General features: G+C 36.4%; 1 protein-coding gene across 1 annotated transcript in view; it reads left to right on the top strand.

Annotated features, from left to right (window-relative positions):
• Positions 1-27,973, top strand: part of LRP1B (LDL receptor related protein 1B) — a 1,499,204-nt gene that overhangs the window by 1,285,266 nt on the left and 185,965 nt on the right. Inside the window, exons 61-66 of the mRNA XM_044913608.1 lie at positions 897-1,085; positions 1,908-2,056; positions 8,776-8,869; positions 19,359-19,475; positions 19,582-19,701; positions 21,113-21,232. Of these exons, the coding sequence (XP_044769543.1) occupies positions 897-1,085; positions 1,908-2,056; positions 8,776-8,869; positions 19,359-19,475; positions 19,582-19,701; positions 21,113-21,232 (789 nt within the window). The remainder of the gene's footprint in view (positions 1-896; positions 1,086-1,907; positions 2,057-8,775; positions 8,870-19,358; positions 19,476-19,581; positions 19,702-21,112; positions 21,233-27,973) is intronic.

Genomic DNA, 27,973 nt, shown 5'->3' with positions numbered 1-27,973 from the left:
CATTAATGAACAGTTTCTCAGAGTTTCTAAAAGTAGATTTGAAAATAAATATGGAGAAACATTGTAATGTTCATGCAAATTAAGGAATTTCCATTTTCTTTATTGATAGCTTTTGAAACTTTTTTTGAAGAAAACTCTACCACATTTTAAAGTTATTTAACCTTAAATCACCAAACAAATTTATCATATCTCATGTGCCTGATAGGACCTGGAATCTCTTGAATGAAAAATTCACTTTTGTGATGCTCAATCTACTATTTACATTTAAACCTAGTCCTATAATGAAAATATAATTATGAAATAATTTTAACCTGCAACTAAACAGTTTTATGACTGTTAAATCTGCCTGATACATTGTTGTCTGTCACACTTATTTTCCTCCATCCCTATCCCAGCTCATCTTGCGTGTAAAAATACTCATAAAATCTCAGTGACTAAAATAGTTTATAGTAGTCTTATAGTCATTCTATCTCCAGGTAGATAAACATTTCATCCTGGATATATGATTTAATCAATTTGGAAGTGGGAGAAAGTAGTAATGACCTGTAGATGTAAGGACTTAAGTTGGGAGCAACTGGATGGATATATATATGTATATATATATTTTAAATATTGGATGGTATTTGTTTCTGGTGAAGCAGCCATTACTCGTGAGCAGGATTGCATTCACTTCTTCCCAGTGGCTGAATCAGGCAAACTCTGAGCAAAGTAAACTCCTGCACCAGATCCTGCATTCTCTTAACCGGTAATAAAGAACCTTGCTGGCCTGACAGTTGTCACAGCAATTATTCACATGAAGTTCTGTAGCAGTTGTATCTGTCAGCCCATGTAGTATTGAATATTTTAACTAGCAGTCTTCCAAGACTGAACATTAATCTTACCATCTCCTATTACAGTCCCTAATCAAGATATTCCAGGGGTGATTGCACTAACATTGTTTGAAGACTACATCTACTGGACTGATGGGAAAACCAAGTCACTCAGCCGTGCCCATAAAACCTCGGGAGCAGACAGACTCTCACTGATTAACTCATGGCATGCCATCACAGATATCCAGGTGTATCATTCTTATAGACAACCCGATGGTAATTATTCTTTCCATGATTTCCATAAGCTCATCAACATCTTTTAGTAACATTCCATTTTTGTTTCCTCCATGGTTAAGTGTAAATTTATTTTTGAGAAAAAGTACCAGATTTCATTATTTAGCATAACTGTATAGGATGAGTTCAGCTGATTTCAAGTATGTCTATTAAGGAATATGATTAGAAGCTCAATAATAGTACAGAGAATTATTAATTTGTTGAAATATTAAGTTGAAATGACAGTAAATGTAGTTAGAGCAGTAGAGAATGCATTCTTGAAATGATTTCTTTACAAAATAGTTATAGGATCCTTACTTTCTGGAATGCTGGGTGAAAGGAATTATATCTAAGTTATCTTTGGGGCTCTAAAAATGAGAAACATATCAAGCTTTTTAAGCATATGTCTAGTAAGAATTCTATCAGGGCTCATGGAATAAAAGTTTGATTATTTTGCTTACAAAACAAAGCCACTACACTATTAGTTGTAAATCATTGTTTCATTGTTTTATTTTACATTTATATTTCTAAACATATGTATGTCTTCATCCAAAATGCTTCTAGTCTATATTTTTCTGATGGACAGTTTTTTTCCTACTAAAATGCTTGTTTTTGTGGAACTACATCCTTAAAATTATTTAATAGTAAAACGAATGCCATTGGGCAATGAATAGAATTTACAACAAAATACAATTACATTTATGAACTTGATGACTTCTTGATTACAAAATTCTACAAGTTATGAAGTTTAAATGCCCTGTCTCTAATCCCATATTATATCTTGGCCTTGATTTCTCTGTTTTGCTGTTTCTTTCTCATCTGTAGTCTCCAAACATCTCTGTATGATAAATAACGGCGGCTGCAGTCATCTGTGCCTTTTAGCCCCTGGAAAGACTCATACCTGTGCATGTCCCACCAACTTCTATCTTGCAGCCGACAATAGGACTTGCTTATCTAACTGCACAGCCAGTCAGGTGAGTAGAGGTCTTGAAATTATTTCATAAAATGTATTATCAAGCTGTTATAAAGATTTTGCCTGCATTTTATTTATTGGCTTAAGCCATTTTGAAACTTTTTGTTGTTGTTGTTTAGCATAGCATAGCATGATGACCATTCCATACATCATATAAAGGGTCATAGAGTAAGGGAAAAGCAATTGATGTGCATCCTGAGAACGAGACCTTAGGAAATAGGCGATACAAATAGAGGTCAAAAAGAGAAACAAAAACAACCCTGAAAACCATTTTTACACAGCTCCATAGAGAATAATGGTTCAAATCAAGAATGGACCTAGAAGAATCATCAGAAGAGATCTGATATATTTCAAGAAGCCACGGTGATTGTGGCATAGGGTGAAGATGAAGATATATACAGTTTAAACAAATAAACAAATCTTCCTAGATAATCTACTGTGTCACCATCTCTTCCCCTCTCCCATTCCTCAGAGCAAGTGGTAATGGAAAAGATGAATTGGACAAAAGTAATTTTCTAGACTTTTTAATTGAAAAATTATATGATCTAAATAGTTTCCTCCCAAAACCTCTTTTTCTTCAACATGTAATTATTTCTAGTAAAGATATTAAAATGTGCACTCAATGATAAGTTACATGGACTTGATATTACTACTTTCAAATTTTGGATAATAGTCATATGACATTATAAGATTTGATTTTTTTATATTTGAGTCACTCTGTTGTGTAAGATAAAATTGTCAAGGAAACTATGATTTGTTTTGAACATAGCTAAAATTTGTTCTTAGAAGTCTGTGTTTTGAATCTGCTGGTTTTCCACTTCTAGCAGTGGCATCCTGGCAAAACACTGAATTCCTCTTTGGGTGTGCTTATTTTCAGAATGGAGAAGCTAATACTAGCTCACCCAGCTTCTCAAGTTATCACCATGAGTATCACCATTAAAGAACTGTACAATGCCAACCATCAAACCGCTTTGAGGTAGCCAGTATGTGTAGTAGTTAAGGGCACAGACTCCGAAGCCAGATTCGCTGGGACTGTAACCCTGACTCTGCTTGAAATTGGCTGAATAATCCTGGGTTTTTTACTTACTCTCATGATGCTTTAGTTTTCTCATCTTTAAAATGGAAATACTAATATTTCCAGGCCACTCTTATGGAGATTAAATGGGAGAAGTTTCTGGCACATAGTAAGTGTTGTTACTGCCCTTGTCCTGGGGTGTGACTAGAACACACTTAAGGACATGTGTGCAATTAGTGTGAGCTGCCATCAGGAGATTCTGATGTGTAATTGGAAGGACAGGCCACAATTTCTTCTTTCTTTACAAAGTGAATTGTTTGTTTGTTTGTTTGTTTGTTTGTTTAAAGATTTTATTTACTTATTTGACAGAGAGATAGACAGAAGAGCACAAGCAGAGGGAGTGGCAGAGGGAGAGGGAGAAGCAGGCTCTGCACTGAGCAGGGAACCCGATGCGGGACTCGATCCCAGGACCCTGAGATCATGACCTGAGCCGAAGGCAGACGCTTAACCATCTGAGCCACCCAGGCGCCCCAAAAGTGTATTGTTTTAATTATAATCCCCTAAGTATTTGTGTAGACAAAATACATTATCTTGAGAGAACTAGAGATTTAAGTCACTGTGAGAGGCAAAATAAACAACCTAATTATTCCTAGAGAGAAAATTTAAGGGAGAAATCCCAGGTTCTTAAAACTTTTAAAATATAATCCCTGTTTGTACTATTTAGTTTAGACAAATTTCCAGCTTAAAGTCGAGGTTAGGGGTACCTGGGTGGCTCAGTCGGTTAAGCTTCTGCCTTCGGCTCAGGTCATGATCTCAGGGTCCTGGGATCGAGCCCCACATCGGGCTCCTTGCTCTGCTGGGAGCATGCTTCTCCCTCTCCTTCCCACTTGTACTCTCTCACTGTCTCTCCTTCTCTCTCTCTCAACTAAATAAATAAAATCTTTAAAAAAAAAAAAACTCAAGGTTATTCTGAAATAACCTCAGTCCCTTGTTGGCAGAGGGCTGTGCGGGGTGGGGTCCAAGAGTCCCTCTGTTGGTGCCTAACACTGTGGCCTTAGGTGACTTAGTAGGAACAACGATGCCTGCCTAAGCCACTTACAGTGTGGTGAGCCTCTGTAGCCAACCAGAAACAGAGCAAAGCCAAAGGATGCTTGACACACAGATGAACATCTCAAAGCATCAGGCTTCCTGTAATCATAAAGGGAATAAAATATTTCAAATTATTATATAAGAAAACCTATAATTATGTTTATTCAATGCCAAAAAAAATCAGATCAATTAAATGAATACCTAAATCAACCCAGAAAAATATTATTCATATAATTAAATTATCTCCTAATTTGGTATCATTGATGATATGATTAAGCATCTGCCTTCGGCTCAGGTCATGGTCCCAGGGTCCTGGGATCAAGCCCCGCATCGGGCTGCCTGCTTGGCGGGAAGCCTGCTTCTCCCTCTCCCACTCCTCCTGCTTGTGTTCCCTCTCTCGCTGTGTCTCTGTCAAATAAATAAAATCTTTAAAATATACATATATATATAGATATATAGATATAACTTTTAAATACCCCAATAGTGTTTTTACATAAGTTTTTTTTTAATTTAAAAAATTCAACAATAGTGAGACAGAACACTAACAATAACAACACAAATTGTGGATCCGCTATCTTTGCTGTCAGCAGTACTTCCTGAAGAAAAGAGATATCAGTTCATTTGTTTCATTTTTACGAAAAAGTTAATGAAGAACAGTTAATGCAATCCATCAGTGGTTATCCCAGTAAGTCTTAGGGTTTATGCAGCCATTTACTGATGATTTTTTTTTTTTCCTGATGTAGTGAGAGAGAAAAAACTATCTACTATACACTTCTTGGAGAAAAGTCAGTTCATAGAAACACAATTTTAAGTGAGGTTTGAAATTGAAATGAAGCAAATAATCCAAGTATTTCAGAATCATACCATTTAGCATTCTGATAAAAAATGTTACCTTTTAAATTTATCTTACTACAGGATTTTTTATTTTTTAACATCTTATGAACGCAACCAAAGATATATCCCTTGACTAGCATTGATTTTTAGAAAAATAAAATAGGCAAATCATACCAGTAAGAATTCTATTAGAATTGAAAATAAACATGAAAATCTGGTAAAAATCAAGATTAAATACAGTTATTAGAGCACTTATCACTTCAGATATTAAATTTAAATCATTTTTATATTCCAATAAAAAGTAAATTAAAAAATAGCTTTACTTAGTTTTTAAATGGAGACTTTTTCTATTGCAAGTAAACCTCACTTGTGTGTGCAGGATTTGTATTTTATACTTGTATTCATTTTAATAGACATGTATTTAGTAGTTTCTTTATAGCTTCTTCTTGTGGGTGATAATTGCAGTTTGCAATTTATTTTATGAAGATATTAGTCTTGGAGAACATTTACCATGAAGAATGTTTTATATTTATATTTAGCATTTATCTTTTTTAAGTTACTGTATTTAAGTATGAAAAAATGAAGCCCAGACACAAAATAGAAGAAATCTTCCTTTGAGAGTAATGAATAAAATGTTGATTAACATAAAAAGTAATGTAATAAGTATATTTTACCCTGGCCATCTCTTAGCTCAAAACTTTTTTATGGTCTTATTAAAAATGAAATGGCAAGCACAATCATCATGTCATATATAATTCCAACAGTTGGTGTTTATTTAAATCAGGCATATGTAGTGAGTTTTAAAATATGTATTTTAGATATTTTTCAAATCTTGATTGGGAAGGTTTTGAATATACTCAGGAGATATGAAATTCTCTTGTTAATGTACTTTGATATATTGTAATGACTGGAAATGTTTAATGTTCAAGGCAATTGCTTTCAGAGTTAGCCTTATATCCCCAGACAGTCACTATCCATAAAGGTAATATTTTTCCTTGGTCATTTATAAAACCACCACAGACATGACCACAGGCTAAGCAAGTACAGGAAAATCAGCTGAACAGTCAAATCTTCCCTGGATTCACAGTGATCTATTCCCTCCCATATTGCTACTGGGAAAAAAAAAAATCACATTCTTCTTTAAGAAAATAATGTAGCTCTGCCTTGAATCAACTTTATGGTATCCAGAGAGGTTCAGCAAAAGCTCCAATTTTCTCTTACTTGAAGAAAGTAAGAGTACTTTAAGTGAACAAACCTTTAGCTTGCTAATCCATTTCATTAGACAAAATTGAACCTAAGTATATTTTTCTATGTATTTTTCTATGTATTTTCTGTCTGGCATATAGCATGTTAAGTAAATGTCATCTTGCTTTCAGGTCACTCCCATGGGAATTACAACAGGAACATTTCAAAAAGAAAATTAATAAATTTTAGAAAATTATCAAACATTTTCAGTTCCAGATGAATTTTGTGATACATGCTTTTCACTGAATTTCTGTTTGAAATAAAGAAGAAAACAATTTGGTAGTGCTAGAAGAAACTTACTAAACTTTATTGCTTGGTTTTAATATTTTAAAGTAAATTTTTAATGGCAACTATTTTAGATGTAATATACTCTCTCTATGTAAAGTGTGATTTTCTTTAGTTTCTTTTATTTATGAGAATAAGCTTAAAACTGAAAGGGGTTATTTTGTGGTCCGAGATCACTAGGGAATAAATTTACTGAGTTTTCTTGGTCTCTGTACATTTGGCCAATTGTGAAGTTTAGTAGGAACAATATTTCTGTGCTCTGTTTCAGGAGAAGAATTTGAATTCAGATCACCTTTCTTATAAAAAATCCAATAATAACCTGAAATATTTTTCTAGCAACATGTTGCATGTGTGCTAAATAGTTTATATGTAAATACTACCATATAACATATTCAACTAGTTTTTCTGTTATTAATCTTCCATTTGATGGTTTATTTCAAAAGAAAGGAGTTAAAAAACTTCCTACTTCTGTAAGTAATAGAATTTTTTTTCTTATAATTTTTAACTATTTTAAATGGAAAGACTGATAGAACAAATAAAACACATTAATAGGGGTGCCTAGGTGCCAGTTGGTTAGACTTCTGACTCTTGGTTTAGGCTCAGGTCATGATATCGGGGTCCTGGGATTGAGCCCCATGTTGGGCTCTCCACTCAGCAGGGAGTCTGCTTCTCTGCCTCTCTTTTTCTCCCACTACCCCTACCCCAGCTTGCGTGTGTGCTCTCTCTCTCTCTCTCAAATAAATAAATAAATCTTTGAAAAAAAACACACTAGTAAATATGTCAGTGAATAGTTTTGATAATCTTAAGAATGAGTTTTATTACAGTAGTTTTCTTTAGTGTTTTATCTAAAAATATGTAATATTCAAAAAAATAATATTCAGCAAAAAATCTGTCGCAGCCTTATTTTTTTACCTTTTTTTGATATGCAAATGTTCATTTTAAATTAGAGATACCTATTATTTGCTAGGTTCTTTGCCGGGCCTTATAGGGGAGGATGTAGCATAAGGTGGTAAGTCATTGACCAAGATAGCGTTGACATTCTTCAGCTTGACTAAACTTTAGACAGTTTCTTCCTGGCTGTAGGCCCCTGAGTTCCTTTTCTTAGAACACTTACTTTAGAAAACTTGCAATTGTGAATTATTTCTCTGCCGCTTTGAGATGTAAATTTTCTCCCAGCCTCTTACCAGTTTTACAGCCTAGGAATGTCTTCCTCAAGGACTAGGAACCATCCCCTAGAGATTTAATCATCAAGAAAGATAGTCCAGGCCTGTCTCAGTCTCTATGGGAAGGTAGGAGCCCAGCTTTGATAAGTACCACCTAGCAAATACAGACAGCCCAATCATGCTGACCAACATCCTCCATACTTTTCCATTAGTTTACCCCTGAGCTTAAACCCACCCCCTGCCTTTTGTTTCAGTGGAGTTGTTTGCTCTTTCTCCCCTATTGCGATAGTTTTAAATAAAGTCTTCCTTGCCTGTTTAACTATCTAGTGCAATTTTTGTACCTGTTTTCTAGTTATGACACTTATCTTATTTATCCTAGGAGATCATGTATATTTATTAGGAATTCTGAAAACTAAAAATCACTGTACTTGTTTTAACTGCTTTAAAGAAATATTCTTAAAATTTATTTGGGCAGATATTCATTATGGCTAAAGGCAGTATGTTCAGAAAGTTCCATGGAATAACAGCATGACAGTGCCAGAAAGGATCATCCAGATTACCTTTAACTCCTCATTTGGTGGCTAAGGAATACAGATAGAGAGACATTCATCAAATTGTCTAAGATTCCTAAGGAAATGCAATTCAATTAACTTAATTCAACTTTTCAGTGAATTCAGGATACCTTTTCCTGATATTTCTGGTGATTTTTTTTAGCCCTATTCAGCATTTGGCAAGCGTTCTGTAAAGGCTCAGATAATAAATATTTTAAATTTGCTGGCCACATGGTCTCTATAGCAACTACATAACTCTGTTGTTGTGGTGCGAAAGCAGCCACGGATCATATGTAAATGGGTAAGCTTGTCTGTGCTCCAGAAATCCCAGGAGGTTTTCCTGAACAATGTGCTTTCCTGGCAGATCATTTTGCTGCTTGTTGTGCATTTATTCCCTATTGTGGAATGCTCTAAGACCACCACAGTTCACATTTGCAGCAAGAGAGTAGGCTAGGCTGCTCTGCCCTGGTGAGTTCTTAAATATCCATTTAATACTGGGGTAGGTTCTTCAACCCTTTTTTCTTTCTTTTTTTTTAAGTTTCGATGCAAAACTGATAAATGTATTCCATTCTGGTGGAAATGTGACACTGTGGATGACTGTGGCGATGGATCTGACGAACCTGATGACTGTCGTGAGTACATTGGTGAATGTGGGGATTTAGAATTTAGAGCTCCTTAAATCCCAGACCTTGAAAGCTGAAGTGAGACCTTAAGGATTACATTCTGATACTTTTACAAAATCTTTAAAAATACAACAAAAATTGTTACATTGTCTTGAGTATGTCTCTATTGACTGTTACATTTAGAATGACATTATCAGCAATTTGTGTTAGTGTTTTGTTTTAAATTTTCTTACTTGCAGAAAAATTACACTCCTCATATAATGATCAGTATAAATAACAATCAGCATGATTTTGCCTGGATATATCACCAAATTAAAAGCAAAAGTGGGCAGGTTTGCAGAATGTCAATCAATAACTAAAATCTTACCTGTAAGGGATTAATCTTTGTCAGTATTATAATACTGAACTTTCCTTAAAAGTGAGATTTTTCCAGTATAAATCATTAGTTTGTTCTACTAATCATTTAGTATGCTTTTAGATATTGCCTTAAAATGACTACCAATTATACTTGGACTCAAACTGTGATTGTCATGGTTAGGTGCCAGATACATACATATATACATACATATATACATACATACATATAGGTATGTATATCCATATAGGAATATACATGTATATATGTACATATATGGCATATGTGTATGTACATATGTGTATAAACATGTGTATGCGTATGTACATATATGTGTATATACATTTAGCTATCTTTGGTAACTTTGGTTGTAATGGGCAATCAGTAAACTATTTCTTGATAGTCTTTTATAGTTCACTCCATGGGTCACTTCAATACTGTCCTGTCAAGTTGAAGATGCTTATAGTCAGTCATGATAATTCCCTCAAATCTCAGTGGATAGTTGCCATGATTTGGCCTTAACAATTGAGTTCAAGATCCTTAGGCTTACACTAAAGAAAGACAGTATACTAAGTAAAAAGGTAGTTACTTTCTGCTGTAGAACTTTCCGCCACATAATTACAAAGCTGTTCTAAACTTAGGGTCTCTAGATAGTTACTTAAATGAGTTGTATTCCATCTCTCTGGTCACTATCAAGTGTATAAAACATTTGAAGTTGTTTCACATCGTTCATTTATATCTTTGAAAGCAGCTAATAATATATTCAAGGAAAAGGAAAAAAAAAGAGAGAAGTCATTGCTTTTCTAATATTCTTTTTATGTTCTTGAAAGGTCCATTGATCTTTGATTTTTTAATACAGTTTTTGTTTTCACTGTGATAGACAATATATATAAGTAGTTTTTGTATGAAGTATTATCTGTTATGCCTGAATTCTATTTGAATTAAAGGGACTATCAAAGGAACAGGAAATTATATTGGTGACCAACTGAGATTTTCTCATTAAAAGAAAGATATTGATTTCCCTGCAATAAAGTAAACTTTCAACAATATAATAAATAAAATATATACAACATATTTTGTAATTTATAGAAATAAAGAAGAATGAATATGTTAAATGAGTCCTCATATTAAAATGACTTTTCCTAGGGGTGCCTGGGTGGCGCAGTCGGTTAAGCGTCTGCCTTCAGCTCAGGTCATGATCCCAGAGCCCCGAGATCAAGTCCCACATAGAGCTCCCTGCTCAGCGGGTGTCTGCTTCTCCCTCTGCCCTTCACCCTGCTTGTGCTGTTTGCTCGCTCGCTCTCTCTGAAATAAATAAATAAAATATTAAAAAAAAAAGATGACTTTTCCCGCCCAGATTCACTAAAGTGTTCTCTGTGGAAAAACCGCCATAATGACCTACAGACACGGTCAGTGGTTCCAATTCTTTCCCCTCTAAACTATTTGAGGCTCCTGAGTTCTAACTTTAATCTTGACTAGACTATCATGCTGTAACCGTACTGATATAAAAAATTAACCAAAGATTTACTATAATAAGTTTTTCATATTTACACACTTTTTTTATTATTTTTTATTATGTTAATCACCATACATTACATCATTAATTTTTGATGTACTGTTCCATGATTCATTGTTTGTGTATAACACACAGTGCTCCATGCAGAATGTGCCCACTTTAATACACATCACCAGGTTAACCCATCCTCCCACCCCCCCTCCCCTCTAGAACCCTCAGTTTGTTTGAGTCCATAGTCTCTCATGGTTCATCTCCCCCTTCGATCTCCCCCCCTTCATTCTTCCCTTCCTGTTATCTTCTTCTTTTTTTTTAACATATAATATATTGTTTGTTTCAGAGGTACAGGTCTGTGATTCAACAGTCTTACACAATTCATAGCAATCACCATAACACGTACCCTTGCCAGTGTCTATCACCGAGCCACCCATTCCCTCCCACTTCCCACCACTCCAGCAAATCTCAGTTTCTTTCCTGAGATTAAGAATTCCTCATATCAGTGAGGTCATATGATACATGTCTTTCTCTGATTGACTTATTTCGCTTAGCATAATACCCTCCAGTTCCATCCACATCATTGCAAATGGCAATATTTCATTCCTTTTGATGGCTGCATAATATTCCATTGTGTGTGTGTGTGTGTGTGTGTGTATATATATATATATATATATATATATATATATATCACCTCTTCTTTATCCATTCATCTGTCAATGGACATCTTGGCTCTTTACATAGTTAGGCTATTGTGGAAATTGCTGCTATAAACATCGGGGTGCACGTACCACTTCGGATCCCTACATTTGTATCTTTGGGGTAAATACACAGTAGTGCAATTGCGGGCATAAGGTAGCTCTATTTTCAACTTTTTAAGGAACCTCCATACTGTTTTCCAGAGTGGCTGCACCAGCTTGCATTCCCACCAACAGTGTAGGAAGGTTCCCCTTTCTCTGCATCCCCACCAACATCTGTCGTTTCCTGACTTGTTAATTTTAGCCATTCTGACTGGTGTGAGGTGGTATCTCATTGAGGTTTTGATTTGGATTTCCCTGATGCCGAGCGATGTTGAGCACTTTTTCATGTGTCTGTTGGCCATTTGGATGTCTTCTTTGGAAAAATATCTGTTCATGTCTTCTGCCCATTTCTTGACTGGATCCTTTGTTCTTTGGGTGTTGAGTTTGATAAGTTCTTTATAGATTTTGGGTACTAGCACGTTATCTGATATGTCATTTGCAAACATCTTCTCCCATTCTGTCAGTTGTCTTTTGGTTTTGTTGACTGTTTCTTTTGCTGTGCAAAAGCTTTTTATCTTGATGAAGTCCCAAGAGTTCATTTTTGCCCTTGCTTCCCTTGCCTTTGGCGATGTGTCTAGGAAGAAGTTGCTGTGGCTGAGGTCGAAGAGGTTGCTGCCTGTGTTCTCCTTTAGGATTTTGATGGACTCCTGTCTCACATTGAGGTCTTTCAACCATTTGGAGTCTATTTTTGTGTGTGGTGTAAGGAAATGGTCCAGTTTCATTCTTCTGTATGTGGCTATCCAATTTTCCCAACACCATTTGTTGAAGAGACTCTCTTTTTTCCAAAGGACATTCTTTCCTGCTTTGTCGAAGATGAGTTGACCATAGAGTTGAGGATCCATTTCTGGGCTCTCTATTCTGTTCCATTGAGCTATGTGTCTGTTTTTGTGCCAGTACCATACTGTCTTGATGATGACAGCTGTGTAATAGAGCTTGAAGTCTGGAATTGTGATGCTCCAGCTTTGCTTTTCTTTTTCAGCATTCCTCTGGCTATTCGGGGTCTTTTCTGGTTCCATACAAATTTTAGGATTATTTGTTCCATTTCTTTGAAAAAAGTGGATGGTATTTTGATAGGGATTGCACTGAATGTGTACATTGCTCTAGGTAGCATTGACATCTTCACAATATTTGTTCTTCCAATCCATGAGCATGGAACGTTTTTCCATTTCTTTGCATCTTCCTCCATTTCTTTCATGAGTATTTTATAGTTTTCTGAGTACAGATTCTTTGCCTCTTTGGTTAGATTTATTCCTAAGTATCTCATGGTTTTGGGTGCAATTGTAAATGGGATCAACTCCTTATTTTCTCTTTCTTCTGTCTTGTTTTGGTGTATAGGAATGCCACTGATTTCTGTGCATTGATTTTCTATCCTGCCACTTTACTGAATTCCTGTATGAGTTCTAGCAGTTTTGGGGTGGAGTCTTCTGGGTTTTCCACATAAAGTATCATATCATCTGCAAAGAGTGCGAGTTGATTTCTTCTTGGCCGAATTGGATGCCTTTTATTTCTTTTTGTTGTCTGATTGCGGTGGCTAGGACTTCTAATACTATGTTGAATAGCAGTGGTGATAGTGGACATCCCTGCCATGTTCCTGACCTTAGGGGGAAAGCTCTCAGTTTTTCCCCATTGAGAATGATATTCACTGTAGGTTTTTCATAGATGGCTTTTATGATATTGAGGTATGTACCCTCTATGCCTATACTCTGAAGAGTTTTGATCAAGAAAGGATGCTGTCCTTTGTCAAATGCTTTTTCTGCATCTATTGAGAGGATCATATGGTTCTTGTTCTTTCTTTTATTAATGTATTGCATCACAGTGATTGATTTGCGGATGTTGAACCAACCTTGCAGCCCAGGGATAAATCCCACTTGGTCGTGGTGAATAATCCTTTTAATGTACTGTTGGATCCTATTGGCTAGTATTTTGGTGAGAATTTTTGCATCCATGTTCATCAGGGATATTGGTCTGTAATTCTCCCTTTTGATGGGGTCTTTGTCTGGTTTGGGGATCAAGGTAATGGTGGCCTCATAAAATGAGTTTGGAAGTTTTCCTTCCATTTCTATTTTTTGGAACAGTTTCAGAAGAATAGGTATTAATTCTTCTTGAAATGTTTGGTAGAATTCCCCTGGGAAGCCATCTGGCCCTGGGCTCTTGTTTGTTGGGAGATTTTTGATGACTGCTTCAATTTCCTTAGTGGTTATAGGTCTGTTCAGGTTTTCTATTTCTTCCTGGTTCAGTTTTGGTAGTTGATACATCTCTAGGAATGCATCCATTTCTTCCAGGTTATCGAATTTGCTGGCATAGAGTTGCTCATAATATGTTCTTATAATTGTTTGTATTTCTTTGGTGTTGGTTGTGATCTCTCCTCTTTCATTCATGATTTTATTTATTTGGGTCATTTCTCTTTTCTTTTTGATAAGTCTGGCCAGGGGTTTATCAATCTTGTTAATTCTTTCAAAGAACCAGCTCCTAGTTTCGTTGATCTGTTCCACTGTTCTTTTGGTTTCTATTTCATTGATTTCTACTCTGATCTTTATTATTTCTCTTCTCCTGCTGGGTTTACACTTTATTTGCTGTTCTTTCTCCAGCTCCTTCAGTGTAGGGTTAGGTTGTGTATTTGAGACCTTTCTTGTTTCTTGAGAAAGGCTTGTATTGCTATATACTTTCCTCTTGGGACTGCCTTTGCTGCATCCCAAAGATTTTGAACAGTTGTGTTTTCATTTTCATTGGTTTCCATGAATTTTTTAAATTCTTCTTTAATTTCCTGGTTGATCCATTCATTCTTTAGTAGGATGCTCTTTAGCCTCCATGTATTTGAGTTCTTTCTGAATTTCCTCTTGTGATTGAGTTCTATTTTCAAAGCACTGTGGTCTGAAAATAGGCAGGGAATGATCCCAATCTTTTGGTACTGGTTGAGACCTGATTTGTGACCTAGGATGTGATCTATTCTGGAGAATGTTCCATGGGCACTAGAGAAGAATGTGTATTCTGTTGCTTTGGGATGGAATATTCTGAATATATCTGTGAAGTCCATTTGGTCCGGTGTGTCATTTAAAGTCTTTATTTCCTTGTTGATCTTTTGCTTAGATGATCTGTCCATTTCAGTGAGGGGGGGTGTTAAAGTCCCCCACTATTATTGTATTGTTGTCAATGTGTTTCTTTGCTTTTGTTATTAATTGGCTTATGTGACTGGCTGCTCCCATGTTAGGGGCATAGATATTTACAATTGTTATATCTTCTTGTTGGATAGACCCTTATTAGGATATAGTGTCCTTCCTCATCTCTTATTATAGTCTTTGGTTTAAAATCTAATTTGTCTGACATAAGGATTGCGACCCCAGCTTTCTTTCGGTGTCCATTAGCATGGTAAATGGTTTTCCACCCCCTCACTTTCAATCTGGGGGTGTCTTTGGGTCTAAAATGAATCTCTTGCAGACAGCATATCGATGGGTCTTGATTTTTTATCCAATCTGATAGCCTATGTCTTTTGATTGGAGCATTGAGCCCATTTACATTCAGGGTAACTATTGAAAGATAGGAATTTAGTGCCATTGTATTGCCTGTAAGGTGACTGTTACTGTATATTATCTGTGTTCCTTTCTGGTCTATGTTACTTTTAGGCTGTCTCTTTGCTTAGAGGGCCCCTTTCAATATTTCTTGTAGGGCTGGTTTTGTGTTTGCAAATTCCTTTAGTTTTTGTTTGTCCTGGAAGCTTTTTATTTCTCCTTCTATATTCAATGACAGCCTAGTTGGGTATAGTATTCTTGGCTGCACATTTTTCTCATTTAGTGCTCTGAATATATCATGCAGTCCTTTCAGGCCTGCCAGGTCTCTGTGGATAGGTCTGTTGCCAATCTAATGTTTCTATCATTGTAGGTTACAGATCCCTTCTCCCGAGCTGCTTTCAGGATTTTCTCTGTGTCTCTGAGTCTCGTAAGTTTTACTATTAGATGTCGAGGTGTTGACCTATTTGTATTGATTTTGAGGGGGTTTCTCTGTGCCTCCTGGATTTTGATGGCTGTTTCCTTCCCTAAATTAGGGAAGTTCTCTGCTATAATTTACTCCAATATACCTTCTACCCCTCTCTCTCTTTCTTCTTCTTCTGGGATCCCAATTATTCTAATATTCTTTCTTCTTATGGTATCAGTTATCTCTGGAATTCTTCCCTCATGATCCAGTAGTTGTTTGTCTCTCTTTTTCTCAGCTTCTTTATTTTCCATCATTTGGGTTTCTATATCACTGATTCTCTCTTCTGCCTCATTTATCCTAGCAGTTAGAGCCTCCATTTTTGAGTGTACCTCATTAATAACCTTTTTGATTTTGACTTGGTTAGATTTTAGTTCTTTTATTTCCCCAGAAAGGGTTTCTCTAATATATTCCATGCTTTTTTCAAGCCCAGCTAGTATCTTTAAAATCATCATTCTGAGCTCTAGTTCCAACATCTTACTAATGTCTATATTGATTAGGTCCCTGGCAGTCAGTACTGCCTCTTCTTTTTTTCTGAGGTGATTTTTTCTGTCTTGTCATTTTGTCCAGAGGACAATAGATGAATGAGAGAACAAAATGCTAACAGGGTAACAATGTCCCCGTAAAAGATACACTAAACAAATCAGAAGAGACCTGATATCGGGGAAAAAGAAAGGGAAGGAAAGAAGAAAGAAAAAAAAGAAAGAGAAAAAGATTTAAAAAAAAGAATATGATCAAATATGATCAGGTTGGTGAATAGATCAGTGCCACACACTAGATTTTGGGCGTATTTTGGTCTGTTAGAAGAAACTGCCTTCCAAATTTTAAAGAAAGAAAAGCTTATATATGTACAAAAATAAGGGTAAATACTGTGAAGGGATGGAATATGACTGTAAAGATGAAAATTATAAAAGATTTTATAAAAGGAATTGATAAGATATGAAGTTGGTTGAAAAACGAAATAAGAGAAAATAAAAAAAAAAAAGAAGAAAAGGGAGAGAATGTGATCAGGCAGGAAACTAGAACGAAGCCATACACTAGAGATTTAGGGTATATTTTGGTCTGTTAGTAGAAACTGTATCCCAAAATTTTAAAGAGAGAACAATTTATATATATACCAAAAATAAGGTTAACTACTCTGAAGGGAATGAATATGACTCTAAAAATGAAAAATAAAAAAGATTTTAAAAAAAGGGATGGATAAGATGTTGGTTGAAAAAGGGAAAAAGAAAAATTAAAAAAAAAGAAAATTAAAAAAATTAACCTTGAAAGACTAAAGAATCAGGGGGAAAAAATGCCATGAATTCTATGTGCTGTATTCCCCTAGTGCTGGCGTTCTGCCATTGTCATTGATGGTTAAACTTGGTCTTGGCTGACTGTTCTTGCTGATCTTCTCGGGGAGGGGCCTGTTGCAGTGATTCTCAGATGTCTTTGTGGGAGGTGGAATTGCCCCGCCCTTCCAGGGGCCAGGCTAAGTAATCTGCTTGGGTTTGCTCTAGGGAGCTTTTGTTCCCTACAAGCCCTTGGCACAGCTTTGGAGAACGAGAGTAAAAATGGCGGCCTCCCAATCTCGGCCCCCAGGAGCCGGGAACTCGGGGCCCCACTCCTCAGTGAGCTCCCAGAGAAAAGCAGTCAATCACTCCGGTCTCCCTGGTCTCCGGCCGCACTCCCTGCTCACCCGGCCTGTGACCGAGCATTTCTAGCTCTGGCACATGACCCTGTGTGGAGTCTCCAAACCCAGCAGATTCCTGCAGTGCGCTCCTGCACCTCTCCTCCCAGGGGAAGAAGGGGAGTCTCCCCGGATCTGCCACTTGTTGGGTCCCTGCTGGAGGAGCGGTGGCCCGACTGTGCCGCGGATCATGGTCTATGGCAACCTGGAGCTGAGAGCCCGCTCTGGCTCCGTCTCTGCAGCCGACTTGTCTGCTCTGATACCTGGGAGCTCTGCCGCACTCAGGCACCCCCAGTCTTTCTGTGACCCTGATGGTCCTGAGACCACACTGTCCCAGCGAGTGTTCCACCCCCCCTTTAGCCACTGGAGTGACGTCTATCAGAGGTGCGGACTTCTAAAATTTCCGATTTTGTGCTCTGCTGCTCTATCACTTGCCAGTAGTGGCTGACGGAGGCCCCTCCCCCGCCATCTATCTTCCCGAATATCACCTCAGATTCGCTTCTCCGCACGTCCTACCTTCCAGAAAGTGGTCGCTTTTCTGTTCAGAGAGTTGCTGCTATTCTTTTCTTCGATCTCCTGTTGAGTTTGTAGGTGTTCAGAATGGTTTGATCCCTATCCAGCTGAATTCCTGGGACCAGACGAAATTTAGGTCTCCTACTCCTCCACCATCTTACTCCTCCCCCCCCCATATTTACACACTTTCAAAATATATGGTGAACAAATATAACTTTAAAGTCTTTTGAGGGGAAGCAAAGAGATATCTGGTGTCTAAGAGTCTCTGTGTCATCCTTATCCTGCTTAAATACCAATACTACATGTTTTTATTGGTGACATTATCTCTGTGATCTTTTAGTAAATGATCTTTTAGTTGGAGTTGACGGGTTAACAGCACTGAACATCTGTTGGCATGAAGCTTTATTTTGAGAGTTATGGTGAGGTGGAAAGTGATGTACATGAGTCTGTGGAGTGTTTAGAATTCATTTTTGAGTAGCTGTATCTTCAAAATTTGCAGGTACTAGGTTACTGACAATACTTATAATTTCATCTGAAAAGACAAGAAAGCTTAAATCCTGTTTCACATAACTTGCAAACTTCAATAATGTTATTTAAATGCATGTGGTTAAGAGTGATGCATCATGAATTCTCTGGCACCCTAAGTTTTTGATTGCATTTTCTATGATGCTTTAGTACACTAAGGATCATCTTAGAGACACATTTAAAGGTCAGATAGGCTTCCCATCTATTTTCCAGGCATTGAAACTCCTCTGATAGTTAGAACTCATCTTATGGGAAGGTTGTTTTGGTAGCAAAGGAGCATTCAAGAAAATCATATATGAAGCAAAAGGAAATAGAGGAAATGCACATGTTTAGAATATGAGAAATTAAGTATCACACAGTTTCAACACTTAGTGTGATTAAGAAATGTTATAGATTGAAGTTAAATGACTTTCAACATTTTAGAACTCACTTATATGGAAGTCGAGTGTATATTGAGTTATTTTTTTAATGTTAAGGAAATTTTTACTTAATATTATAAATATAAAAGCATAATTAATTTCCCAAAGAAAGTTTAAAATATCACTTATTAATATTTGGTTAACTTATCAGAACTACATACATTAGGATCATCATTCAAAAGGTAAGTGTTTAATTACAAGCAACATGGTTTGTGAGAAGACTCAGAGTCAGATCTAGATCTAATTTCCATATCTGGCACTTGAAACTTGTAACACACTTGGGTGAGTTATTAATATCCATGAGACCTACTTTCCTCATTTATAAAATGGTCATGGTGATATTGAGGTGAGAAGGTTATGATGAGATTCAATTAGTAGCTCTATGTGAAAGGGTCTCACCCAGTGTCTGATACAGAGTAGATATTCAATAGATCCTACTTTATTATGATGATTATTCTTATCATTTCATATATAAACTAAAAAATATGGCAAAATGCATTATCATCTGGGATTTCTTACTGTCAATTTGTGAATTGTAATCTGGAGGGCATCTGAGTTGCTCATAGTCTGGTCGTACCATATATCTGAACCCAATAGCTATCTATGTGTAGGACATTCACGCTGTGCTCTAGGGTATGTTTAATATAATGAAATGATAAATATCTGTAATGTCAGGAAAGCTCTATTTAAGAGGTCATGAGTGAAGCTTGGCGTTCCATGATACCAGTCTGTTTTCTCCCATAGCTGAATTTAAATGTCAGCCAGGCCGGTTTCAGTGTGGCACTGGACTCTGTGCTCTGCCTGCTTTCATCTGTGATGGAGAGAATGACTGTGGAGACAATTCTGATGAACTCAACTGTGGTAGGTGATTAAATTCTTAACCGAGGAACAGAAATCTAATTCTTACCTGATTTTGTCTGCGCTGATTTAAATGCAGACACAGTTTCAGCTTCTTTCTCTCTTTTAGACACACATGTCTGCCTGTCGGGTCAGTTCAAGTGTACAAAGAACCAAAAATGTATCCCAGTAAACCTCAGGTGTAATGGACAAGACGACTGTGGGGATGAGGAAGATGAAAGGGACTGTCGTAAGTCACCTCAGAATGTTCCGTCTTGTCTTACTCGAGTCTCAACTGACATTGGTCTAAAATTTTTTATTGTGTACCATACATCCACACAGTGTAGAAAAACATAACAGCAATTATGGGCATATACTTCCAAATCAGTACCTTTGGGGATGGGTTACTTAAGAAGCTCTCTATAAAGGATATAGAGAAAATTAAAACATGGGTGGTCTTTACTTAAATAGCTACCTGGAGGTTACGGCAAGCATGAAACAACATGCATTCATTCACATCATCCTTAATGGAAGCAGCAAAATCAACATTACAGGTGACTATGGTGTTTTATTCGTAAATTGATTCTTTTTGCCCATATTAAGCAGCTACAGGTAATTTTCTTCTATTGATTAATCAGTTACTTGAAATCAATTCCATTAATTAGATTGTTTTTCCCCCATAAAATACATGTTGAATATATGATGAGAAAATCTGAGCAAAAGAATCTACAAAATAATTTGTTAAAAACTGTAGATAATACTCTATGTAATGTATCTTTGCAAGCTACTTCAAAGAACAACAGTAAAATATCTTCTACTCTTTTCACCTCTTATTCATATCCCCCACCAAAAATCAAACTAGATTAAATGGAAAGCAAAACAATTTCCGTCGTATACATATATGCACAGGGGCAGACAGACATGCACACACACATACACACACACACAGAATCAGAACAATAAAGTACTTGTCAAGTTTCAGGGTTTCAACAGAACCGCTGTCAATGTTTCTGTCTTGCTGGAGTTTTATTTTATTCCCCTAAAACTTTTATCAGTAAATAATGAGCAGTCACCCAGCAATTTGATTAAGATGGTGCATTCGGAACAAAGTCACTACCAGTTCTTTATGGTTAGTCATTCTAGGAGCTGATCCATTAAACTGACTAGGATTTGTGATGCAGTTTACACTCTAATTCCCATGTTCGCCTCTTCCCTCAAAAACCCAACACAACTAGAGATTTTGAGGAGTTTGATGGTTTTTATTTCCTTATTCACCAATATCTTCTGATTTTATTCTTTTTCTATTTATAGAAATGCATATGTATAAATTCTTCCATTTATTTGTCTGGTAAAATTATTCTGAAAGGCTCTTAATTCTTTATTTTTAAAATTAATTTTGAAATATAGCTAATCAAGGTGGGCTTGTTTTGAGAACTCTGATTTTTATCAAAGAAATAGGTTTTATTTATTTCTACCAGAAAGAATATTTGGAATATATCATGGATAATGAAAGTTAAAACACTTCACCTTCAGAGCTTTATTAATTAAAAGATAATACATTTCCAGTTGACTGTCTTAAGCAGTTGTTTCTCTACTTGTTTTTTAGATAAAATGTCTGTTCTTGTTCAAAGCTACATTTTAATAGATGTTTTCCTCTTAAGCTGAAAACAGCTGTTCTCCAGACTATTTCCAATGTAAAACTACTAAACATTGCATTTCCAAGCTGTGGGTTTGTGATGAGGATCCAGACTGTGCAGACGCATCAGATGAGGCCAACTGTGGTGAGTGTTTTGTGACCCTGGATCGTACCTACTGTATTTGTGTCATCATCTGACATAGCCACAGTGAAAGGAATTTGAACACAATTCTGGTGAAACTAAGGTCTCACATGAGGTTTTGTCTCTGCGTTCACAGAGTCATAGTAACCTCAGATTAGCTATTTTATAAAAAACAATCTCAGGTTAGCTATTTTTACCCATAGAAGGGTAAGGCAGAAGAGTAATATTGCTGAAAATGACTCTACTTCTAAAAAGATGGATTGAAAAGGTAGGCTAAACTATCACCTTCTTGTATTAGAGTATGCACATGGTATTAGTATTTAATTAATAGAAACAATGAGACATTATCTTTGCATTGTTCCAGACTTTTTTTTTTTTGCTTAAATACATATGATTTTCCATTCATTCAAAGATTACTGGTTATTCTTAAACATGGTGAAAGGAAGGGAAAAGATAATAAAAGTATCTATTCTGTCTTAATAGATGACAATGATTACTTAAGTTAGCATTTGTTTCTGAAACATTTATCTTTTCACTTAAAATCAATACTTTTACTTACAAAAATTATTCCTTAATTAACATTGCAGAAATGGAGAACATATTTGTTTTGTTTAATGCATTTCATTCTATCTTGAAAATGTCAACAGGGAGACAGAAATGAAGAGTAGTTGTCATCTGTAGTTCATTTTATCAACATTTATTAAACACTAATAGAGGCTATTTTGTAGGTGAATACACCAAACTTGGCATTGTTGGGGAAGCAAAAAAATATGTAATCTAGTAATTGATTAAGAAAAGCAAAGTTTGGGACGCCCGGGTAGCTCAGTCGGTTAAGAATCCAACTCTTGATTTCGGCTCAGATCATGAAAACCCTGAGGCTCTGCACTGGCCATGGAGCCTGCTTGGAATTCTCTCTCTGCTTCTCCCTCCGCCCCTCCCCAACCTTCTAAAAAAAAAAAAAAAAGAAAGAAAGAAAGAAAGAAAGAAAGAAGGGTAAATTTTATTCAAACTGAATATAGGACTTCCAGGTTTCGTAGACAAAATTGTGTTAAATGCATCTGCTATATTCCACACTGCTTTTAGTTAACTCTTCTGAGAAAAAAAGGAAATAATGAAAAACCTTTATGTTCTCTGAAATTCCATTTTTACTGAACAACATTCATGAGTTATATGTGTAATAATTGACATTCATGTGTCTCTAAGTGTTTTTCCTGATGTTTTCCATATGACTATGTCTTCAGAACATGAAACCAAAACAACTTATCACAGTATCTTGAAACCCCATTTACCACTTTGTGAAACTGGTGCTCATAATCAGTTCATAGAGCCTCAAAGTACAGTCATCAGTGATTTGTTTGTAACAATTATTAAGGACTTTTGCAGACTAGTTTATATTATTGGCAAGTTTGCTCTGTTGTCTTTAGTATTTTTTGTTTACCAAAGCAAAAGTGGAATAATGACTTATGTTAGCTATATGAATATTTTTTCTGGAATATCTATAATTTTGTCTTTAATTTGATGTGATTTAACTGTTGTAGTAGATTATATTATTTCAAACTGATCATTATTGATCATTATAATAACAGTAATTCCTAATATTTATTTGTGTTTGCCATATGGCCCAGGAAATGTGTTAAAGGCTTTATATTCATTATCTCACGTAATCTCTTTACTATCCTTATTTTATTGATGTGGTAAAAGAGTCCCAGGGAGGTTATATAACTTACCCAAACTTTCATGGCTAGCAGGTGGTGGAACTGGGAATCCAGAGTTATTTCACACTATTTCACATACTCTGTGAACATAGTATAAAGCCACCTCATTCTTTTTTTTAAAGATTTTATTTAGGGGCACCTGGATAGCTCAGTCAGTTAAACGTCTGCCTTCAGCTCAGGTCATGATCCCGGGGTCCTGGGATCAAGTCCTGCATCAGGCTCTCTGCTCAGTGGGGAGCCTGCTTCTTTCTCTCCCTCTGCCATTCCCCCTGCTCGTGCTCTCTCTCTCTCTCACACACACACAAAAATAAATAAATAAAATCTTTAAAAAAATAAAGATTTTATATATTTATTAGAGAGAGGGAGAGAGAGAGGGCTCACGTGTGCACACTCACGTGCACCAATGGGAGAGTATGGGGGAGGGGAGTGGGGTGGGAAAGGGACAAGCAGACTCTGTGCCCAGTGCAGAGTCCCACACGGGATCCCAAGATCATGACTCCTGCTGAAACCAAGAGTCAGACACTTAACTGACTGAGCCACCCAGGTGCCCCTAAAGCCACCTCATTCTTTAAGTGTAAAGAGAAAAATATTTAAATGTTTTCTGTTATAAAGTTATATAGAATTCTCCTGGCCATAGTCATTGTTATAAGTTCCTGACCAGTATACAAACACATACATACCTACAGTAAGAGGGAGAGAAGAGGCAGGAAGGTTGCATCTGATTTGCTTAGACCCACTATAAAATTTTCTTGTGGGCAGACACTAATTTAATTAAAAAAAAACTTTTTAAAAAAGATTTTGTTTATTTGTTTGTGTATTTATTTATTTAACTAGAGTGAGAGAGAGAGAGTGCACCAGCTGGGGGCGGGGGGAGAGGCAGAGAGAGAGAGAGAATCCCAAGCAGACTCTGCATTAAGCCCAATGCATCCGCACTAACCATGGAGACTGATCTGGGCTCGATCTCCCGGCCCTGAGATCATGACCTGAGGCGAAATCAAGAGTCAAACACTTGACGGAATGAGTCACTCAGGTGTCCCAATTTAAAAAAACTTCTACATTACATTTTAGTATAGCATTTCTCAATCTTTATTCTTGATGGGCTAAAAAACTACCTCCTTCCCCTTTCTTTTGTCTTCAATAAACGTAGAAATGCCATGTATTTTTACTGTCTGTTAACACCTTTGTGGGATAGTTCACCTTTTGATACTTTCTTTGAGTGGGAAAAAACAAAAAACAAACACTTCTTAAAGATGAAGCCTATCAAACTAAGGCCTTATTATTTGAATCTGAGTTATATGTGTCTTTGTGGGAATGGACCTTGCCTAGAATAGGAGGTAAATTTCACCATTTCTCATGTTGAGTGTCCTCGGGGCCTCGCAAGATGTAGAGTAGATTTGCATGAAGTGCTATTGAGTGACTGCCCTATTCTCTATTACAAAACCTCAATATGCAACTCATTTTCATTGTAGTTGCCATACACTTCTACAGTTTCTTAGTCTGCTGTTAAACTTAGGGGCAAATTCTGTTTTACTCTTGGAGGTCACTTAGCTCTTACATCTTATTTCTCAGCAGTAATTTACCTACAGCAATTTATCTAAATTTTAGATCTAATTGGCTTCTGTCAATTCTAAAGTTCTAAAATTGTAATTTGTTCTACTTTGACATATCCTTAATGAAATATTTTTTTTCTTTAAATTGTATAAATAACACCAGTGTAGGAGGTGGGGGTCACTGAGACACTATGGAAAAACCTAACAAAATAGAGCAGAATAACTTGCAAACAAACAAAATACACATGTAGTACAGGGGATTAAAAAACCCTTTAATGTGTAAATATTTTTTAAATTATTTAATTTTTATATTTACTGGAATACCATGTTTATTGAATCCTGTCCAGTGTAATTCTTGAGTTCTTGCAGTTCTTGCAGATTTAGCAACTAACATTTAATATGTGTAAACATTTTATGTTAATCTAGAATTTAAGGAGGCCTCAAAACCACTTTGAATAGATGTAAATTAAAGGTAGTTTAGGAGTCTTTCTCCAATAGTTTAGTCTTTGGTGAGCATGGATACAAATTTTAAAATTAAATTACATATTTTCCCATGTTATTACACATAGTTTTTGAAATGGCTAAATTTATGAATCTGTAAAAGCTGCATTTGGCACATTTGAATTTAAATTCATAAATATTTTTAAAACATCTTTTAGCTCTATTTCTGTGCAAGTAAAGATTTAAATCTATGCTATACTCATATTTATGACAATATAGGTTCAACTTTGTTTTGTGAGTTGTTAATAGTTGTTATAAAATTACTTATTTTTGCTTGAAGGTGTTTACTCTTTCTTTACTAGATGCCCAGAGGGAAATAAGCTTTATAAAATGTAGATCTTACCTTTTATTAAATTATAGGTGTTGACTCTTCTTGGAAGGCTGTTTCACTACTTCCTACAATGTTGGACAAACACCAGATTTGAATGCCTGACCAAAATATATGCAGTACCTCAACTGTAGTAGCTCCAGGATTTTCACTCCACATTTCAAATTTCTCCACCTTCTGCCTGCCATTTTCCATTTTAGGAAGGAAGTGCAGATTTGGGATTTGACAAATCTGTACTGGATTCTTGCTTCTACTTTGTAATCAGAGTTGGAACTTATCTATAATTTGACTCTTATAAGATGATATCAGAATCCATGTCTTTCTATTACATCCTCTGTCCCCAGTTTATAGTTTACCTTCTCTGTTCCCTAGGTGTATGTGTCACATTCTGTTCATCAGTTGTTCTCCTTGGGCTCTCCTGGTCAGCTCTACACTCATATCACAGTTCTCTGGAATCCACTGTCTGCTCTACCATATTGCTCTTTCCTGTGGCCATGTTTCTGGCTTTCTTTTCCGCCGTCCCTTCACCTTATCTAGAATCCTTGATAATTCTTGGTTCAGCATCATTTGCTGCCTTTGAGCAGTCTTGGTTTATAACCTGCTGCTTGGCGAATTATCTCAAAATAAGGGGATAGCTATAATCTCACCAGCTAGAGCTTATGAGAGGATCTTGAGTTTCCTACAGTAGCTTTGTAGTTTCTGCAGCCTGGTTTTCCAACATGATACTGAACACATTCAAACTAAAAGATAGAAGTGATCAATGTGTGCTTTAATTTTCCTCTAAATCTCTGATGAGGAAATTTGAATTAGTCTACCTAATTTATAAGAATATAAGAAACAGGGGCTCCTGGGTGTCTCAGTTGTTAAGCATCTGCCTTCAGCCCAGGTCATGATCCCGGGGTCCTGGGATCGAGCCCCACATCGGGATCCCTGCTCGGCAGGAAGCCTGCTTCTCCCTCTCCCACTCCCCCTGCTTGTGTTCCTGCTCTTGCTATGTCTCTCTGTCAAATAAATAAATAAAATCTTTAAAAAAAAAAAAGAATATAAGAAACAGATGTTTTAGAGTTAGAACAAGTGCATATATAATTATAAAATACTTCTACCATACAGACTTGTACAGGAAGTTATATAGTAAGCAATTACCATTTTTAATAGATTTTAATATTTGGCCTAAGGTATCTCTTTTAAAACATTCAGACCCCTACAATAACATATAAAGCCCACCTCTATCTTCTCCCCTTCCCTTCTTCTGAAGTGGTTGTGTATCATTCACATGTTTGTTTGTTTGTTTTTCACATGTATAAATATTTGTATGTATTCATTAATATATACATAATAGTTAATAGTATCTTAAAAGTTTACATAAATACTGTTGTATTTTCAATACTAAATTGAAGCTTGACATTTTCTAGTATTCTAGTGTATTAATGTGAATAACACATTTTCATACTGAAGGTTATTTTTACATGTTGCAATTATTACATATTCATGGGCAAATAAAGCACAAAACATTTCATAAAATCTGAGCTATAGACACCATGAAGTCTCAGTTCCCTGCTCAGATGCTCTAATTGTCAACTTGCCTGAAAGTTTATTTAAAGCTGTTGTGACAACATCCAGAGGCAGGAATCTGTTAACGCTGCAGTCAATATCAGGCTAAATTATACGCAGCATGGAGGGCCTGGAATGAGCCTGAACAGGGAAACTCCGATATTGATGTCTATAACTACAGTAGAATAATTCATGATATTTCAAGTTAGTTATTTTCAAAATATTTATTTACTTGCACTTAGAATAGCATTCAGCAAATGTTAGTCCCCTGATTTCAAGACCATCCACGGGAGAAAGTTCTGTGCTTCTCATATACGAAGGAAAAGATGATGTCCTAAATTCTGTACCTTGGAAACAATTCATTTACATGCATTTAGTTAAGGTATCTGATTAGTGTTTTTAATCAATGTTTCCTAAATTTAAATGTAGGTTAGAAATTGCTGTATTGTATTTTGATTAGCAAACAAATTATGGGAACGTCCTAAAGCACCTCTTCTCTGCTGTGTGGCTGTCCCTTTTGTGTGGGGGCAGAAGGAAGGGTCTCTTGTTGAGGGAGGCTGCTGGGAGCCAGGTTTTAAATTTTCTAACACATGGCAGGTATCTCAGCTACTTAGCATGGTGGGATTATATACCTTTACGTTAGTGGGTGGGGAGGAGAAAGGGCCTCCTTTCTGATTGGTCTGACCTCTGATTGGTCTCCGCTGCCTGATTGGTCAGATCTGCACCTCAACCGTGCCCTACGCTGTGGCCGCCCATGGCCAAAGTGTAGGCTTGGCTGTGTCCCTCCAAGCCTCCGTTTCTGGGGAGCTGCAAACTGATCTTAAGTTTCTACTGTTACATGAAAGCTATTGAGCTAAGATATACAGGGACACGTTATCCTGAAAATCTGCAGGTCTTGTGAGGAGCCAGAAATACGGTCTCACGCTTATCTCTCTAGCTAGTACTCACTTTTAATGTCATAGAGTCGCCCCTGAGTGTTATTGACGGTGTTATGTACCTGACACTAGATGTTTCTCCTGGAAGCTCGGCATCTTTTTGAGATATATTTGGGGCATGGTAACACTTATCTTCTCAGTAGTCTTGGCCTGTCCCATATCAA

This window comes from Neomonachus schauinslandi, chromosome 3 (assembly GCF_002201575.2).
Source record: "Neomonachus schauinslandi chromosome 3, ASM220157v2, whole genome shotgun sequence".
Lineage (NCBI taxonomy): Eukaryota > Metazoa > Chordata > Mammalia > Carnivora > Phocidae > Neomonachus > Neomonachus schauinslandi.
Note: the sequence above shows the minus strand (reverse complement) of the source record. Positions and strands in the feature narration are given on the sequence as shown.